The sequence below is a fragment of the Cyphomyrmex costatus genome, unplaced genomic scaffold (genome assembly GCF_001594065.2).
Source record: "Cyphomyrmex costatus isolate MS0001 unplaced genomic scaffold, Ccosl1.0 scaffold281, whole genome shotgun sequence".
NCBI lineage: Eukaryota > Metazoa > Arthropoda > Insecta > Hymenoptera > Formicidae > Cyphomyrmex > Cyphomyrmex costatus.
The window spans coordinates 1,939,537-1,956,915 of NW_017276922.1; the positions used below are offsets into that span (position 1 = coordinate 1,939,537).

The 17,379-nt window shown below is 30.5% G+C and overlaps 5 protein-coding genes across 5 annotated transcripts; 2 read left to right on the forward strand and 3 right to left on the reverse strand.

Moving 5' to 3' along the window:
• Positions 1 to 32: 32 nt before the first annotated feature.
• On the reverse strand, positions 33 to 1,057 carry mRpS6 (mitochondrial ribosomal protein S6). The gene is made up of 4 exons (XM_018541360.1): positions 901 to 1,057; positions 578 to 717; positions 256 to 417; positions 33 to 175 (listed from the first exon to the last, which is right to left on the reverse strand). Exons 1-4 carry the CDS (start codon positions 943 to 945, stop codon positions 73 to 75), a joined length of 450 nt encoding a protein of 149 aa, XP_018396862.1. The 5' UTR covers positions 946 to 1,057; the 3' UTR covers positions 33 to 72.
• A 515-nt stretch (positions 1,058 to 1,572) lies between these two features.
• Positions 1,573 to 4,688, forward strand: Snup (snurportin-1). The gene is made up of 7 exons (XM_018541284.1): positions 1,573 to 1,749; positions 2,542 to 2,899; positions 3,460 to 3,766; positions 3,858 to 4,046; positions 4,196 to 4,223; positions 4,317 to 4,579; positions 4,665 to 4,688. The coding sequence occupies exons 2-7, from the start codon at positions 2,565 to 2,567 to the stop codon at positions 4,686 to 4,688; spliced, it is 1,146 nt and encodes a 381-aa protein (XP_018396786.1). The 5' UTR covers positions 1,573 to 1,749; positions 2,542 to 2,564.
• Positions 4,689 to 4,879: 191 nt separating this feature from the next.
• On the reverse strand, positions 4,880 to 6,754 carry LOC108775016 (centromere protein L). Its single transcript, XM_018541285.1, has 5 exons — positions 6,490 to 6,754; positions 5,822 to 6,027; positions 5,305 to 5,693; positions 5,052 to 5,220; positions 4,880 to 4,975 (listed from the first exon to the last, which is right to left on the reverse strand). Exons 1-5 carry the CDS (start codon positions 6,665 to 6,667, stop codon positions 4,880 to 4,882), a joined length of 1,038 nt encoding a protein of 345 aa, XP_018396787.1. The 5' UTR covers positions 6,668 to 6,754.
• Positions 6,755 to 8,313: 1,559 nt separating this feature from the next.
• Positions 8,314 to 12,629, forward strand: Fcp1 (RNA polymerase II subunit A C-terminal domain phosphatase Fcp1). Its single transcript, XM_018541315.1, has 7 exons — positions 8,314 to 8,880; positions 9,650 to 9,953; positions 10,055 to 10,299; positions 10,386 to 11,136; positions 11,211 to 11,378; positions 11,496 to 11,751; positions 12,255 to 12,629. Exons 1-7 carry the CDS (start codon positions 8,612 to 8,614, stop codon positions 12,542 to 12,544), a joined length of 2,283 nt encoding a protein of 760 aa, XP_018396817.1. The 5' UTR covers positions 8,314 to 8,611; the 3' UTR covers positions 12,545 to 12,629.
• Positions 12,630 to 13,203: 574 nt separating this feature from the next.
• Positions 13,204 to 14,005, reverse strand: mRpS17 (mitochondrial ribosomal protein S17). The gene is made up of 4 exons (XM_018541286.1): positions 13,880 to 14,005; positions 13,677 to 13,793; positions 13,473 to 13,549; positions 13,204 to 13,381 (listed from the first exon to the last, which is right to left on the reverse strand). The coding sequence occupies exons 1-4, from the start codon at positions 14,003 to 14,005 to the stop codon at positions 13,204 to 13,206; spliced, it is 498 nt and encodes a 165-aa protein (XP_018396788.1).
• Positions 14,006 to 17,379: the final 3,374 nt, after the last annotated feature.

The window sequence follows — 17,379 nt, forward strand, 5'->3', positions numbered from 1 at the left end:
TCTAAAATATTTTATTTTAATATGAATGTGTGATATATTACAATAAAAGAAATACAACATCTAAACATTCAATTATTTATTAAAAGGATAATAATCCAATCCACTGTTGTATTTAAATTCGCGTTTATTATAATTCTGCTTCTTTGCTTTTTCCATAAGTTTCTGGACACTAGGCCTACACAAATAAAAAATAGAAGATTGTAAACAATCACAAATTATGTCATAAATAATGTAAAGCAGAATTATGAAATATACCTATAAGGTGGTGGTAACATCTCTTGATGAAACGTACATTTTTTGTCAGGTAGTTTCTGTTGTTTGAATATGCTTAATTTAACAATATCAATATCTCTGTTATATTTATCTAAGATTTTATCTACTTCTTCTGGTGGTACATCAAAATATATAAAAAAATGGCTAGAAATATATATACGAAATATATAAAGTGAAATATGTACAGATATATTTATTATTGTTAGAATATATAATAATGAAAAAATAAAATGTATATCAATTTTGTATTTAGTTTCAATTAAGGAAAAATTTAATTATGTTGTAATTATAAGTATAATCTTACTTAGCTTCACGATGAACATGGCCATGTGTATTAGTTTTGCATGGAAGTGGTATCACTCCACAATTTTCTATTTTTCTGATAAAACCACCAGTATTAAATATTGTTTCAGCTGTTCTCTTTAAGGCTGCTACCATTTCCGGCTACAAATATATATCAAATTTTCGTTTAAATAACAATTTTACAAATGAATAATAATTAATTAATGAGATAACATATTATATCATGCATACGATTATGGTAATATTTATTGGTGTACAAATCTCTGAAGATGTGAAAAAATATAACCTATAACTGTAAAAATATAATTCGTTACTAAACGATACCTTTTTCATGATTCGCAACAATAGAGGCATTTCATAAGTAGGCATAATTGTATTTCTTTTTTCGTAACTATATAATTCCTAAATTAACAATAATATAATGACAATATCTTAACAATTGATCTCACTGAAAGAAAGTCGCGAACTACATTAATCTATATCTATATAGATCACTTTTCTTGTCCAGTTCCGAAGACTCAGTAGAAATTGAAGAAGCCTGACATACCAACTGTTTTAGTTATGCGAAGATTGCGAAGTAAACAAAAAATAAGAATTTTATCCAAATTTGACATCTGGTTTCCAAGAGTGGACGTTAGTGCGCTAATATGTTTGGGGTAGAGTCCTAGATATCAGAGAAGCGCAACCGGTGTGCCGCATTCTGATTAGCTGATTGTCAGCCAATCATAACATTCATTCAATGGTACTAAAAATGGCTGACTAACAGACGATTGATGGATTTCATAGTTTAGGGTTTCGAGTCGAGCACGCACTCCCTAGATCTGTTCTTTTGACTGTACTTTTGCACCAGTTCATATTTCTTCCTTTTTTCTCCAGAAGAAGAGAAAAGGAAAAATGATGAACTGGTGCAAAAGTTCAACCAAAAAGAACAGACCTTGTGACTGGTCTCACACAGTATATAATAATATATATACTAGGATTACTAGGTCTCAGAGTCAGATTTTTTTAGATTTCTCTGTGTGTTTGTGGTGGTTTCTGGAATCGTAGAGTAAGAATGTACACACGTGTTAAGAAAAATATTAAACCGAAAATAACAAAAAGCTACACGTGTTAGAAAATTTGAACACCTATACTTTAACAATCGATAATATTTTACTTACATTTTACACAAAGGTATTGTCACTTCTATTGTAAATAATATTGTAAAATGCGCACGATATTTATTGATATTTTTATAATTTTTGATAGTTTTAATTATTTTCAAAAATTTTTTATGATTTTAAGGATAGTATAAACAGAAATTGTATTTTTATTCAGTTGTATTCTGAGTTTACTCACTTTCTTAATTATATTAATAAATAATTAAAAAGATACATTTTATTTTGTTAATTATTTTCTTAAAAAGTTACAAATTTGTCGCCGTAACAGTTTATATTGAGTGTCGAAACTCGAAACAGAAGATCTGTTTTTTTGTTCCTCATAAGACTGCATTGGACCTTTCTTTTTTAAAAACGAGAAAAGTTGCTATTTATTTGTGCGATTTATACAAATTTTTCAAGCCTATAATTGGCTATAGGACAGACAGATTCAAAGACATCTCTGTTCTGCATACCTTTGTATGATAAAAATGCACAAATAAAGTAGCAAAGAAAAGAAAGTTCTAGTCATTCTAATGGTAGGTAGGTAGTTTAGACTGCCTTCATTTTTCACACGCTGTAAGCTTCGTTCTATCTTTTTTCTGCAAGTACCGAGCAATAATGATAGGATAAAAGCTTATAGCGCATGGAGCTGAAAACGGACAAAACCCTAGAATATGGAATAAATATCAAATATTTATTCTATTTCTTTTATATCTATTTCACTTTAAATTCCAAAAGTATATATACATTAGTTCAAATAGAGATGATATACAGATCATAGAGATAATGTACAGATAATAGATCCAAGAAAGTATTATTGTTTCAGGTATTCAGTATACAGCAGCAGAAATGGCAGAATTGTCAAGTAATAATAAAAGCGATAATGAAACCAATGATAAAAGTAATCAAGAGACACAGTGTCTCAGTGCTAACAATGTAAACAATGACAAAAGCTATAATTTAAACAATGATGAAAGCGATAATTTAAACAATGACAAAAGTGATAATATAAATGATGACAAAAGTAATAAAACAAACAATAACAAAAATGATTGTAACCCAAGGGAAACCATCCGTAGGCAGTTCTACAAACATCGCATAAGAAGAGATAATTTTAAATTAGAACTTGACGATAGGACGCCTCAAGAAGAAAGACGCAGATTGTTATTGGAGTATCAGAAGAAGTATGTATAACAGATTACTTATATAGAAAGTATCTTACTGTTAAGTTAAATGTGTATCTTATGTTATTCAAAAATTAATATGCTTATGATAATATACATATGTTCAACAATTATTTTGTATACATTAATGAAAACATTAGTAATAAATGTTAATAAAAAATTTAAACTTAATAAGGATATTGAAAAATATTTAATAATTTATTCATTTAAAGTATTTGTTTTTATAGCCATTGAAGAGGAAGTAAAAATGTTTAATGTTATTAGCTATATCTATTATTATTACTAATTACAGACACCTGTAACTAAATATAATTATTGAGGCTTATCAGTAGGACAGTCATTTGTCGATGATTGATATTCATTGAGTATTTTTGACAAAATGACTAAGTCTTTGATATCTATTGAAAAATGATATTGAAAAACTTGTATATCATTTAATTTTTACTAGCTTTTTATCATATTTTTATTTTAACAATTATTCCAACAATTTCTCTCCATCAATTCGTTCTTTCACATTCTATTATTTTTTATACAAATATGCTATTTTATGATTCTTATAGACATAGAGATGAAACATTCAATGATGCACGTGGTATATTACAAGAGTTTGGTACTACGTCAAAAAATGAAGAAGAGGAAAATTATATAGGTAAGGAAGAATATATGGATGCAGAAGAACATATGGATGAGGAATATATGGAAATAGAAGAGTATGCCTCATCGTATTATAAGATATCTCCAAATGAATCCAAAACAAGTCGAATGATGCTATCGGAATGGATGCTAGATGTGCCGCAAGATTTCACTGAAAATTGGATTATGGTTCCATGTCCAGTAGGAAAACGAGTTAGACTGATCTCAGGCTGGGTAATAACTCGTCTTTGTTTATATTTATTTGTTATCAAACAAGATATCTTTATTATTAACGTATAACTATTTTAATAACTTTGTAAATCAGGGTGAAACAAAGGCATATTCTAGAAAGGGTGATCTGCATGGTGTCTTTCCTTCAGCACTTCCAGGTGGAAATCCTGATGGTGACTTTCATCATTCTGCTGCTGTAGATTGTCTATGGATAAAAAATCGAAAACTTTTTTATATATTAGATGTATTATATTGGAGTTTATTGCCATTTACGAATTGTCAGGTAATACATATATATTGCACATATAAATTATTAAATCAATTTGTATTTGTAAAATAATTGATATAAATTAGAATACATAAGCAAAAAGTAATAAATATACTTTTATATATTTATATTATTTTATATATACATGTGATATTTTATTTTAGGCCGAGTTCAGGTTCTTCTGGATCAATAGTAAGTTTCAGGAAATACCAGAACTCAACGAACGTAATACGGATATAAATAAATATCCTATTTTAACTCTACCAAAAATTAATTGTAACGCAGACATTAATTCAGCCTTGACAAATCTTGATGGTGAACAACCTCTGGATGGGTTGCTATTTTATCATCGTGAAGCATTATATACTTATGGACTTACCCCACTTGTGACATGGTTAAAACCTTTTATGTTATCTGAAGTACTTGGTATATCTGTACCTTCACCATTTGACGAGAAACCAGATAATTACATAAGTTTTGAACATCACGTGCAAAGAGTAAAATTCAAGAAAAATCTACGGGATATTACAAAGAGTGATACTAATTCCGTAAGTCCTTGCAGTGTTACATCGTGAATATTAATTTTACATGTATATTAACTTTTGGCTTAATATATTCTTTTTAATTTTACAGATGGAAATAGAAGCTATTGTTTAAAAGTTGAAAATTATTTGTTATAGCGATTTGTAGTGATCTCAAACTAAATATCTTGTGTAGTAATAGTGATACAAAATTAAAATGTACTTATTTTTTTTATAATAATGACAATGTAAATAATTATTTCTGCAATGAAGATATATTACTGTATTTAAACTATGTGTATTACATGACATTAAAATAAGAATACATCATATATCAATATGCACTGTATGAAATATATCAAAAGCTTTGTCACTAAAATATAACAATATATTATTCATAATGTCTACATTTGTCACCTTCATCTAAAAAAAGAAAAAATATTCTAATATAATTTCAATGTAAAATGAGAGAAAAAAGAAAAACAATGTAAATACTCACTCTATTCTCCATTACTGTTACTCCAGGTAAATTAATCCTGTGCAATGTACAAAATCCTAAATGCAAACCTCCTATCATTAACATTTGCTTATGTAAAACTTCATGAAACATTTTTATGTGCTCATAATCAAGAAATACATTAACTCTATCATCTTGATCTTCAGCAATGCTGTAAATTAATGATTACCAGTATAAAATATATGTTATAAATAATATTGAATATTTTTGCTTAATTAACCGTTAACCTACGTACACTGATAATATCTCTTTCAAGTTTGAACTATGAAATTTAACTTTAATGACATCTGTAACTGGTAATCCTGGCACTGTGTATTCCATTTGTACTTCACCAAAAACTATTGACTCATCTTTGTTAGTAGCTGTAATTATAATTGGAACCAGCCAACGTAAATCATCCTCATTAGCTGGTAATGTAACTATCAAGCAGTCAAACATACGACCGATGATAGTATGCACTGCGTTCATACAGCTACTAGTGCCACGACACAGTAAAAGAGGTAATCTTATAGCATTTTGAATATTTAATTTAGTCTGTGTAAAACTCCAGGATAATAATATTCCTTTATAAATGGATTTTTCAATACCGTTTTCATTACTATTGATTTTAGATATAACTTCAATCTAAAACATATTTTATAAACAAGTTTAAATTTGTCTTTTTAATAATGTACAGATTTTAATAAAATATTAAGAAGCTATTATATGAAAAAGTATTAAGAATTAAAAATTGCCAGCATTTTTTATTAGACCTTGATTATTGGATCCTCACTGTTTGGTTTAGATGCAATATTTTCCATAATAGAAAATTTTACGTCATAAGTTACATTTTCATGTGACAAAGTGTTTGCAATCTCTTCTCTCAATTTCTTTGAATACATTTTGAAGTGAACATCATCTTGTTCAATGTCAAACAGAGTAGAGACTGCATAAATGTTCCATGTTTGGGCTACTAATTCTGTAAGGTTAAGTTATTCGTATAAAATTAAAACATTGTATTCAAATAAAGAGATGTTAAATATTTAAGATAGATAAATAAGAATTTTTCCTTTTATTTTTTTTCACTTAACCGTCTAAATTATTATATATTTAACATTGATAATGACCCGATTGGAATCAAAATGTCTGTATTTAACTTTGTTTATATTGTCATTTTAACTTTTATTTTTGAACATTAAATCTATTATCTTTGGCTCAAAGCCCTTCTCAAAACTTTTATTCAATTTGTATTATTTGAGCCATTCTATATTATATATTTTTTAAACATTTGAGCCGAATGGTTGATTAACGTAAAATCAAACTGCATTCAACTACATCTCGGGAATTATTAGCACAAGAAATTTTTATGACACATCAATTCCAAGCGTTTCAAATATTCTTTCGATTTTCCTTCTTAGATAAGAAAGTGTATGTTGTTTACCCTCCAATCCATCGATTTCATCTTCTTCTGGCCACGTACTTAGATCGAATCGTTGTCGTTGACGCATTCGAGGTGTTCGCGGGATATGCATCGCGCCAACTCGGCTGTCCGTAGACGTAGGCCTCACGCTGTCTCGGCTGTCCGTAGTAGGTGTAGCGGTACTAATACTTCCTGACATCTTGTTAATTTTAGGTTCTAGAGGAATCCAAGACCGCTCATGGCTAATAAACGTTCGAAAAGTAATGTGAGATCACTCTATATGCTATTTCTTGATTGTGGACGCGAGCATTTGTCATATCAACCGCGTGAACGTCAACAGACCTCCGACCATGCGGTAAAAGTCTTAAAAGACCGTTTGTAACCGTTTCAAGACGAAAACTTCGAATTCGAGCGCTTCGAATGCGGCACGATATACTTCGATATATGATTGGTTACCGCAGTATATTTTTACGAATTGCCTTTCCGTTTGTGTCATATTTTGCAACTTTTTGGTGAAACTGCAATTATCTGTTTCAATCTTCTAATAGACGAAGCGATATTCTTATAGATTTAAAATAATCTTATCATATATTAACAAAATTAATGATTAAAAATGAAATAATAAAAGTTAATATAAAAAATAAAAAATTAAAGAGAGACAATACGCATATTTTTAAAACATTTTTATGATGTCTTTAAGCAGCATGTATATATTATTGAAGAAATATTATTATGTAAGAACTTAATAATTATAAAGATAGAGAGTACTAATAAAATATTTGCATGTGAAAAACAATAAATCCGTATAAGTTTAATAAAATATTTTAATGTGATAAAATAAATAACAATTAATTGAAGGATCTGAGCTGAAATTATAAATTATTTGGAAATGTGAAATAATTAATAAACGAATTTTGAGAGGAATTTTGATATCGATAATGTAACACAATTTGTAATTGTAATTCAAGTGTGTGGAACTCAAATTAAATTATTATCTTGAGGTATATATATCTTACAGAATGTATTTATGAACTATTAGAAAAGTTGTTTTATAAACTATTGAAAGTTATAAAGGATTTTACATATTAAAATAAACAATATTAACAATCTGAATACAGGCATTAAATAATAATTATTTGTATCTTAAAATATGTATTGATAAACTATTTAAAAATTGGTATTAACAAATTCATAATAATCAAATAACTAACACATAATAATAGTTGCTAAAGAATTAAAGGTACAACTCGTCAAAGTATTAATTAAATAATCGTCTTATTCTTTATATATCAACCGAGTTCTAAATCGAAAAAAATAATGCATCACTCAAAATATGATCTACAATTATGTGTAATGTTTTTTTAGGTAACTCAAAAAGACATTGTGCTAAATTTAATACAAATACAATAAATAATTACATTATATGTATATATATCAATATATAAAATAATATAGATGTTAATTATATCCTGTAATTAACGTGGTATTGTCAATTCACTTCAATCAACTTATTCGTTGGCATCGTTTTCTACGTTCGATTATAAAAAATTTAATGCATCTGCTGCATTTATCTTTCAAATCCACACGATCTGACGATCGCTAAGACAGACCTTCGCCAATCACATTTGATCACGCGTCTCCCTTCCTCCTTCCTCTTTTTACGTGCATATGTCGAGTCTCGAGTGTACATACACGTGCTTTGCTTATGAGTTCCGACGAACCATTCGACCGTGACGGTGACGGACGTGTTTCGGTCCGGGTGTTTTCCATTGTATATTTTTGAAAGTGTTTCCGACTTTGACTGTGCATTGCGTCACACAGATGCGTGTCCGCGGATGTGCTCGTCTCGATCGTTCGTCATTTTGCACTTTTCGACGACTAGGGCTCTTATGACGCGCGTTATTGCGACGTGACGACGCCGTAGACGCAGGCGCCCGGAAACCGGTCGAGCAACGCCATTTTCGCGGGCATTGCATCACCCGTTCGTTGTCATATTTTCGTACGGTTTACTTTCAAGACGTGATCTGGCCGTATCGACCTCCTATTTCATCGCTTGAAGGCGGGAGCCATTATTTAAGGAAGCGAAGAAGAAGAAGAGCTTGCTTGTGTGTGTGTGCTACCAGTTGCGCCAGGCCGCCGACAGATGGCGCTATCGTCGAGTGCTGCAAGCGGGTTGAAAATCGCATCACATCTGGTCACATTCCCGTCAGACAGACCGCCCGGGAAAATTCTGAAATGGAAGGTACGCTCGGACACAATGGTCGCAGCGGGCAGAATATTGTTGGTGTACCAGGACGTGACGCCAACTGCCGACGACGAAGAGATCAAGAAGCCTGAGAAGAAGCTGCGGGCCTCAAATTTTGGCCGTGTCAAGCAGTTCCTGGCCAATGAGGGTGACGTTGTGCAGCCTGGGTATGTATCCTGCCCATAATTCTCATTTGGAACGGTAGCGAATAGTAGTTACGTGAAATCTCGTAGCACGCGTCATCGCATTCAAAAATCTGCAGAACTGCCAATTTCGAACATCTTCAAACAAGAAATACGCATAACTTTATTGTTACCTTGCATTAGAGGATTTTGCGAAGATTCAAAGGTCCTATTAAACTTGACACATTGCATCTGTATTGTAAACTGATGGATCTTCAAACCTTAACAAAATAAGATTATAAAGAGTGTCTTCTATTTCGTTTCTTAAAATAGAAGAAAGTTGAAAATAATCTGTATATTCTTTTAAAACAAATACTTGGGGCTTTTAATTAATATGTTGCGATATTCTATTACGTTATTATAGAATAGACTTGAGTCTTGGTACATACAATTGAGTCATTTGTATCTTGTTTATTTTTTTCTTTGAGCTATTTATTTACTTAAATAATAATTTCTCTTCTTTCCTTTTTGTAATGCACAACTTTACATATACAATACATTCTGCAAATGTTAAAATATATATATAAGAATCACTTAATAATCTTTGAATTTTTGTAAATGTGATAAAACGTAATACGGAAAACAAATGTGTATAATAAAAGACTAGAAAATCATTGTGTGTGCTAAGAATTGAGTGAAATAAGGATTTTATATAATATATATAAACACTTTAATTGAAATGGTTTTATATTGTGTAGCCTATTTAAAATATACTTGAATTTTGTGATGTCTGCATAGTCAATTAGTGTTCCAGGCAAGTGATACTTCTACTGGAAGGATGTACACATCCCACTGTGATGATAGACTTGTGTGCAGAATGCGGGGCAGATCTGAGGGTGCAAGAAACCAACAAAGACGGAAATACAATTGGAGTATCTCAAGCCAGTGTGCCTATGGTACACAGCATACCAGAATTAAAAGTATGTCCGGAATTAGCAGAGAAAATTGGAAAAGAAGATGAGCAACGTCTTTTAACAGACCGAAAATTAGTGCTACTTGTGGATCTCGATCAAACAATCGTTCATACCACAAATGATAATATTCCACCTAATTTGAGAGTATGCGTACATTTTATTATGCTTTCATAATTCTCTATGAAAATTAGCGATATAGAATTCGCGAGCATTAGTGCATATCAATCAAATATTTCTTTTCAAAGGATGTTTTCCATTTTCAACTGTATGGGCCGAACTCTCCATGGTACCACACCAGATTAAGACCGAACACCCGGCATTTCCTCTCGGAAATGAGTCGTTTATACGAATTGCATATTTGCACTTTTGGAGCAAGAATTTATGCGCACACTGTTGCATCTTTACTAGATAAGGATGGAGTTCTGTTCTCTCACAGGATACTTTCGAGAGACGAATGTTTTGATCCAGCATCAAAAACTGCAAATCTCAAGTACTTACAAATTACTATCTTAAATTTTACGTAACATTATTAAAAGTAAATATTTTGAGATGAATTCTGTATCTTATTTATTGCAGAGCTTTGTTTCCATGCGGTGATGACTTAGTATGTATCATAGATGATAGAGAAGACGTATGGCAAGGGTGTGGAAATCTGGTTCAGGTCAAACCTTATCATTTTTTCCGCCACACTGGCGATATTAATGCACCACCAGGTTTGGAAAAGGCTGAAGTATTATGTTCGACGGAGCCGACGAGTACGAATGAATCCTGTACAAATTTGCAAAATAAGGATAGCAAGAATGATCCATCTGAATTATCGAATGAAGCCGAAAAGCCGTTAAACAATCCCTCTGTGAAAGAAACAAATCATGAAGAGAAAAATGAAAAAAAGGATGAGATGGAAAACAAGAATGAAAAAGACGAAGATAATAAAGTGAATACTGACAAGGATGCAGAATCTAATGTTCGAGCTAATACTGCGAAAGAAAACGATAAAAAGGAAATAACGAACATTGCACCATCTGTAGAAACGAATAAAAACAGTAAGCAAGCAGGATCAAGGCAGGAGAATAGTATAATAGACGATGATGATGATGATTATCTACTATATCTGGAAGATATTCTTCGGAGAATTCATACAGAGTTTTACGCTACTTTGGATCAAGGGAATACTCGAAAGTCTTTGCGGGATATAATTCCACGGGTACGCTCACAAGTTTTGAAAGGATTATACTTAACTTTCAGTGGCTTGATACCCACTCATCAAAAACTTCACCAAAGCCGTGCATACAAGGTCGCGAGAGCGTTTGGAGCGGAAGTGACTCAAGTAACGCCTTTGTATATTTGTTATTTTTATAATAATTTGTTGTATTTCTGTAAATAACAACAGGATTTTTCCAGGATCTAACGGAGAAAACTACGCATTTAGTTGCTATTAGAAAAGGTACAGCAAAAGCAAACACAGCTAGAAAAGATACAAATATTAAAATCGTAAATTCAGATTGGTTATGGACGTGCGCGGAACGCTGGGAACACGTGGATGAACGCTTGTTTCCTCTAACATCGCAGGTATAAATGCCACAATTTTGCAATGTCAAGTTATATTATTTAAATAATTACTTTTATGATTAAATTGATTCAAACGTACATTGTATCGACATTAATAATAAACATGAAGTATTGTAGGCACGCGGATCAAGAGTGCCACCACCACATTGTAGTAGTCCGGAACGCGTTGAGGATGTAGAAAGCGATAAAACAAATTCCTTTGCCAATTCTATTAATCCATTAATGTCATTCACTCAAGAGGAGATCGAATTTATGGATAAAGAGGTAAATGAGGATATGGAAGATATGGTTTTCGAAGACGAGGAAGATGATATGGAAGAATGCGGTACAAAGACACGTCGTCGGAGCTCCGATTCTGAAGATTCTATGAATGGTAAAGTTCATTTTAAAGTGATCTATGATATAATATGCAGTTTGAATTCTGCCTGTAATTGTATGCATTATTTTATTACGGTAAAGTCTAGGTGGGCTAAAGTTTTAAATTGTTTTTATTACAATTACAATTTTTATAGAAAAAGGAATTGTAAACTTTTTGCTCATCCTGGAAAGGAACTAGTTATTAAAAATTTGTTTAAAAGTTTCTATGTTCTAAGGCATGACACAGTACTATGATTTATTATTGTATAGAATGTTATACATATAGTATATGATTTATCATTGTGGGATTAAATTTCATATTTCACAGACTTTATTTCCATCAGAATAAAATATCTTTTCAGCTCTTAATATTGAGCTATTATTTATCTTTGATTTTTTTTCTAATATATAATTATAAGTTATTTAAAACATATTTCAATATATATGTATATATTAAAGAAAATATTTTTTTTACTGTAATTTTATATTTATAAATTAAATGTTTTTCTTATGTTACAGATACAAGTGAATTGGGAGTTTCAAAAAGAAAAAAAAGAAAGGTTTACAACGGCAACAATGATCAAGGTTTTTCCGAGGATGTAGACAACTATGACAGTGAAGACGATGACAATAACGACAGTGATGAAGATCTTGTTGCACGTTTTAGAAGAGGAGAAGAATTACCTGATGATTTAGATCTAGGTGATAATTCACAAGACTCTGTGGACGACTTCGAAGAAGATAACGAAGATGACAGAGAATGGAATGCATTGGGTGCTGCACTTGAAAGGGAATTCCTTTCTGAGTGATATGTATTTGAACATAAGTAATTCTTTTGAATGATTAACTCAGGATGTTTTATCTTAATCATAAATTTCGAGTTTGATAGCTGAGGCAGGGTTATTGATAATAAAACGTTACATTATTTGTATACTCTGATGAAGTTAGCAAGATATTATAAAAATATTGAAGATTTCGAAAGAATAGAAAATTGAAATAGGGCTAATTCGTGAAATAAGAATCTTTTTAAAAATGGAAAAAAATTCTCTGTAATACTGAATAATAGATCTCTATTGAATTTTAAATTTTACACATATTTAAAAGTATAATTAATTGTAATATTGATCTTCGAAAATAATTTGTGAATAGTATTGTAGCACTGTGAATAACACATGTGCCATTGAATATATTTGCGAGATTTTTTTCTCGTGCGAGAATATGTCGAAATCGATTTTATCTTTATGTATATATATAAATATAATTAGAAAATATGAAATTTATTTTCTAATATTTTTAGAGCTATCGCATTAACGTTGATGATTCCAACCAAGCTTTTGTATCGAGATCCTAGAATGTATTAGAAAATTTGAAAATAAAAACTTGTAGTACTTACAATTTACAGTTTATTCTTTATTGAATATTTATAATTTATTATCAAATTTCTCAATACAATAGTTTTTAATATTTTTTATGTTAGTGGAATACTATCTGGTTGTGGGTCATCAGGATTATCGTAGTATTTCAGATACATCTTCTTATGAGTAAAGTCTCGCGTACCTTCCAGTCTTCCTCTTCGTGGTGCTTTTGAGTAATCAAAGGTTGAGTCTCTTTTGCCATATATTTTAGTCAACTCTTCTATTTCTTCCCTAATTTTACAAAGAAATATAAAATAAAGATTTTTTAATACACTTGTAAATGTTCCGAGGTAGTCTTGTGAATTTTGAACAGTATATATACCTATATCTAGTTCCAACAATTTTTTTTCCTGTGACAGGATCTACTCTATCGCCTAGAGGATATATCACTTCGATAACCTATATAGATTTTGATTTAGTAAAAATATGAAATCATTCCTCAAATTTTATTTATTCAAATCTATAATCCTCTTCTTATATAGCAGCACAACAATAAATAAAGATAGCTATACAGGACAATACATACCTCGTGTGTGATAAGACGCGTTAATTTCTGTGGTAATGTCTGTATCAAAATCACATCACCCTGTTTGCATAACTTTTTCGGATCATTGGCATAAACAAATTCGTTTTCCTTAAAATACTGTTGAATACGAAGAAATATAACCTCAACTAGAAATCTAAGTAAATATTATATAGTACATTTAAAATACACATATGTATACTAACCATATGAATGTAATCATCAAATTGTAATCGCGATACTCTCACTTTGGCGGCATTTTGCTTCGACGAAGGCACACATGTTCCCAGAAAATATCGTAACGCGGTCTTACCCGTTGCCTTGGCGGCCATCTTGCAATGAAAAATCATCTGATCGCATACATAGGATTGTACTATAGAATCTGTATATAGACTGTTATAAACTGTACACAACTTCCGATTATCTCATTAAATACTGTCTATAATATGTTATTAACAAAAATAGGAGATTAATAATTAATTAATAATCTAATAATTTTCTGATATAAATCGCTCCTTTAAATAATTAAAAAAATTAATAGTTTCTAAAAAAAAGAAAAACTGCAATATTTTTTAACTTGACAAAAAATCGCGTGTTGTGATAATTTCTTTTAATCAAATAAGTTTTTATCAATCAAATAATATATCGGCATAAAGAATATATTTTTAATACAATATAAATGTCAGTTTTCTCATTTTTCGTTTCACAACTCTTAAGAATCTTTTTCTAATTGTAACGATTTTTTATAAAATTAAATATTCGTTTATACTTTTGATAATTGATAATTCATAGGATAATTACATAATTTGTATATAATAAAAACTTGAAAATCATGTTTTTTTTTAATTATGATCACTTTTAAAGTCACTGTTTAAGAGAGAAACAAAGAGATATATGAAAAATAAATTATGTACTTAGAAATTTAATCAAAAATTGTAATTTTGTCGATTAATCAACGATTGAGTTAATCAGAGTTTAGTCGGAGAAACACGGACGTATGGAAAACTTTTCATTTATTGTATAGTACATTATATTATGCATTTGTTTTTCAGCTGCGCTTTATACATTTTTCATTATCTCTTTTTCTCGATCTTCTATGCGTAAACGTATAGCATATTTGTCTTGTTTCAAATGCAGATAATAAAAAGAATAGAATTCTCTTAGTAGCTAATCTGTTAATACATGCATTTGAAAGGTACTTTGACGGATTAGAGAAATTAAAAACTGCAATGGAAAAGAAGAGAAAAGAAATGAGAGATTGTACGATTGTACGCGAGATTGCTTTTTTTCTGTAAAGAAATCTGAGAACTACAAAATATCGTTTCCATGAAATTTTTATTTTGATCATGCACTTATAGTTTTTTTTTTTCACATACCGTGACGTTTTAGTTATATTTTTACGCGTTTGTATAATACATATAAAATAATACACCAAGATATTATTATGAAAAAAAATCCCCTTTTTTGTTCTTTTATTGATGCTTCTATCAAAAAGATTGGTGACAAATTTTTTATTGATATCCGAAAAGAGTCGCACTATAGGAATAGTGGTGATATTGTGGTCAAAGTGGTGCATGTAGTATTCATAGAAATATATCGATGGTATATTGCAACACAGAAGTTATCAACGAGAAAACAGTTTTTTAAAATCTCTAGGGAAATCATAAGATTAAAAAAAATACAATGAAAATCTAACATAATTTATATTATCTTAAATTTTTCATAAACTACGTGATTCTGTGATGTTTTTAATAAACTTAATTTATTAAAATTACATTGTTATTAAACTTGCCTCAATCTACATAGATTATATTTGCCGGATTTTCTCGTTTTCTTTAACAGTATAAAATATAAGCAATAAATTTATCTAATTGATCAGGTTACGGATATAGTCAAGTATAACGTTGTAAGTACTAAGTAGACCCAAAAGCTATACAAGCCAAGGAGCTGAAACTAAGCAGTTTCGAGATAATAATTAATATCCAATTACTAACAGAGCAACTTTAGTTTTCCACGATGGCGAGCTTAATTAAGCACTTCCTTCGTCAATAATACAGTGTCCGTTGTATGCATGTGTATATGTTCACATAAAACATATGGGGTGAAATATTTATCAGATTCGCATTTTACGATGTTCTTGGTTTCTGGATATCGATTAAATTAAATTTTAAGGTATTTTGTGAATAAAGATGGAGCGAGGTCTTTTCCTCAGCATTACTATTATATTACTATAATATAATCACCGCTTTGCGATTTATATTCTAAGAATCTGTATTCTGCGAGGTATTCTGAGAACCACTGTGCATCTGTGCATTATCCGCGACACATCACATGACTGAAGCTGCGTGAACGTACCATGAAGTTTCCTCTAGGTTCCCGTCGAAGGTAAATTACATTTAACCCTTCGATTGCTGCACGTTACGTGCATAAGCTACTGAAGCGAACAGATCCATACGCTGTCTTCTGTTCGGTAGACTTGCAACGTGATGCACTAACGTGGTTAGGAAATTATGCGATTACGTAATAGAACTTGCATGTACGTCCCTGTGTGATCTACCTTCGATTTACAATGACATTTTATGCAATTATTAAATCTTTAACCATTTCAAATCGGGCGCTCAAGGTTTCTTAAAATAGAATACGTCAATTTTTTTTAGAAAAGCCGCGCAAGATATACTTCGTATCTTGTAAAAAATATGTGAAGAAAGTATGATTTTATTTGCAATGGTGATTCAGATAAAAATTTATGCGTATTATTATATAGAAATTATGAATATATAAATATGATTAATTGTGTTTTTGTAGAAAATTAATATACTGCTTAAATATACAAAATGATTAAAGGATACAAATTTGATATATTTTCCTGATAATACGTTTTATCAAAATCGTATTTTAATTGTATTACATTTCAATTCTATATTTTGCATCAGTTAAATTATAAATATATTCTTTGAATTTACTTTTAAACAGAAATTCTTTAAATCTTTTTCTAACTTTATCTCAAGTTCTATTAATTATACATAAATTTAAGACTAATATCACTAATATTTATATATATATAGTATAATATTGTAATATTATTTATTATAATTTTTACATAATGTTAATTTTAAAAACATTAAATACAGTAAATTAGTATTTCGTTCTTACATGAAAATTTGTGGAGACATAAAATATAATGTAAACCGTGAGAAAAACTCATTATACAAAAAAAAAGTGATAAAAATGAGAGACATCACAGAATTTATAAATAATCATCAGTTTACAGTTGGATCGTAGCTTTGAATGGTTTAGAAGAAATATATTCATAGGATGAATATCTCGCAAGAGAAATTCACGATACAGGAAAGGACAAAGGTCGTGGAAAACATGACAGATCAATTTTTGTACATCAAAGACCGGATATTCTGAAATATATTGCTCTTATCTTGCGCGCGCGCGCCTCCCTTCGTTTTGCGTAATATACGCGCACACGGAGGAGTCGTGCATCTGCGAACCGTGTTGTTACTGTGGAATGCAAAGGAGCGAGGGAATTCACGGATGATCGCTCTGCGAATCGGTCGGCGACTGAGCCGTCAGTCATCCAGGAAATTCCATTGTCGATGGAAAAATCGGGACTACGGTCGCACGACTCGGTCGTTGCCTCCATTATTACGATGCCGCGCCTCCGATTCTGCGGATTCATTCGGTTTCCGGAGGCAAC

Bases quoted from the DNA above. Each gene is read 5' to 3' on its own strand.
- mRpS6 (XM_018541360.1), bottom strand. From the start codon at position 945: ATGCCTACTTATGAAATGCCTCTATTGTTGCGAATCATGAAAAAG. The intron at 718-900 runs GTATCGTTTAGT...ATATATTTGTAG, and splicing joins TGTTGCGAATCATGAAAAAG to CCGGAAATGGTAGCAGCCTT. The intron at 176-255 runs GTATATTTCATA...TTATTTGTGTAG, and splicing joins ATGTTACCACCACCTTATAG to GCCTAGTGTCCAGAAACTTA.
- Snup (XM_018541284.1), top strand. From the start codon at position 2,565: ATGGCAGAATTGTCAAGTAATAATAAAAGCGATAATGAAACCAATGAT. The intron at 4,047-4,195 runs GTAATACATATA...ATTTTATTTTAG, and splicing joins TGCCATTTACGAATTGTCAG to GCCGAGTTCAGGTTCTTCTG. The intron at 4,580-4,664 runs GTAAGTCCTTGC...TTAATTTTACAG, and splicing joins CAAAGAGTGATACTAATTCC to ATGGAAATAGAAGCTATTGT.
- LOC108775016 (XM_018541285.1), bottom strand. From the start codon at position 6,667: ATGTCAGGAAGTATTAGTACCGCTACACCTACTACGGACAGCCGAGAC. The intron at 6,028-6,489 runs GTAAACAACATA...TTAACCTTACAG, and splicing joins TGAAATCGATGGATTGGAGG to AATTAGTAGCCCAAACATGG. The intron at 5,221-5,304 runs GTACGTAGGTTA...ATTAATTTACAG, and splicing joins TTGAAAGAGATATTATCAGT to CATTGCTGAAGATCAAGATG.
- Fcp1 (XM_018541315.1), top strand. From the start codon at position 8,612: ATGGCGCTATCGTCGAGTGCTGCAAGCGGGTTGAAAATCGCATCACAT. The intron at 8,881-9,649 runs GTATGTATCCTG...TTAGTGTTCCAG, and splicing joins GGTGACGTTGTGCAGCCTGG to GCAAGTGATACTTCTACTGG. The intron at 11,379-11,495 runs GTATAAATGCCA...GAAGTATTGTAG, and splicing joins TGTTTCCTCTAACATCGCAG to GCACGCGGATCAAGAGTGCC.
- mRpS17 (XM_018541286.1), bottom strand. From the start codon at position 14,005: ATGGCCGCCAAGGCAACGGGTAAGACCGCGTTACGATATTTTCTGGGA. The intron at 13,794-13,879 runs GTTAGTATACAT...CGTATTCAACAG, and splicing joins TTGATGATTACATTCATATG to TATTTTAAGGAAAACGAATT. The intron at 13,550-13,676 runs GTATGTATTGTC...AAATCTATATAG, and splicing joins CGCGTCTTATCACACACGAG to GTTATCGAAGTGATATATCC.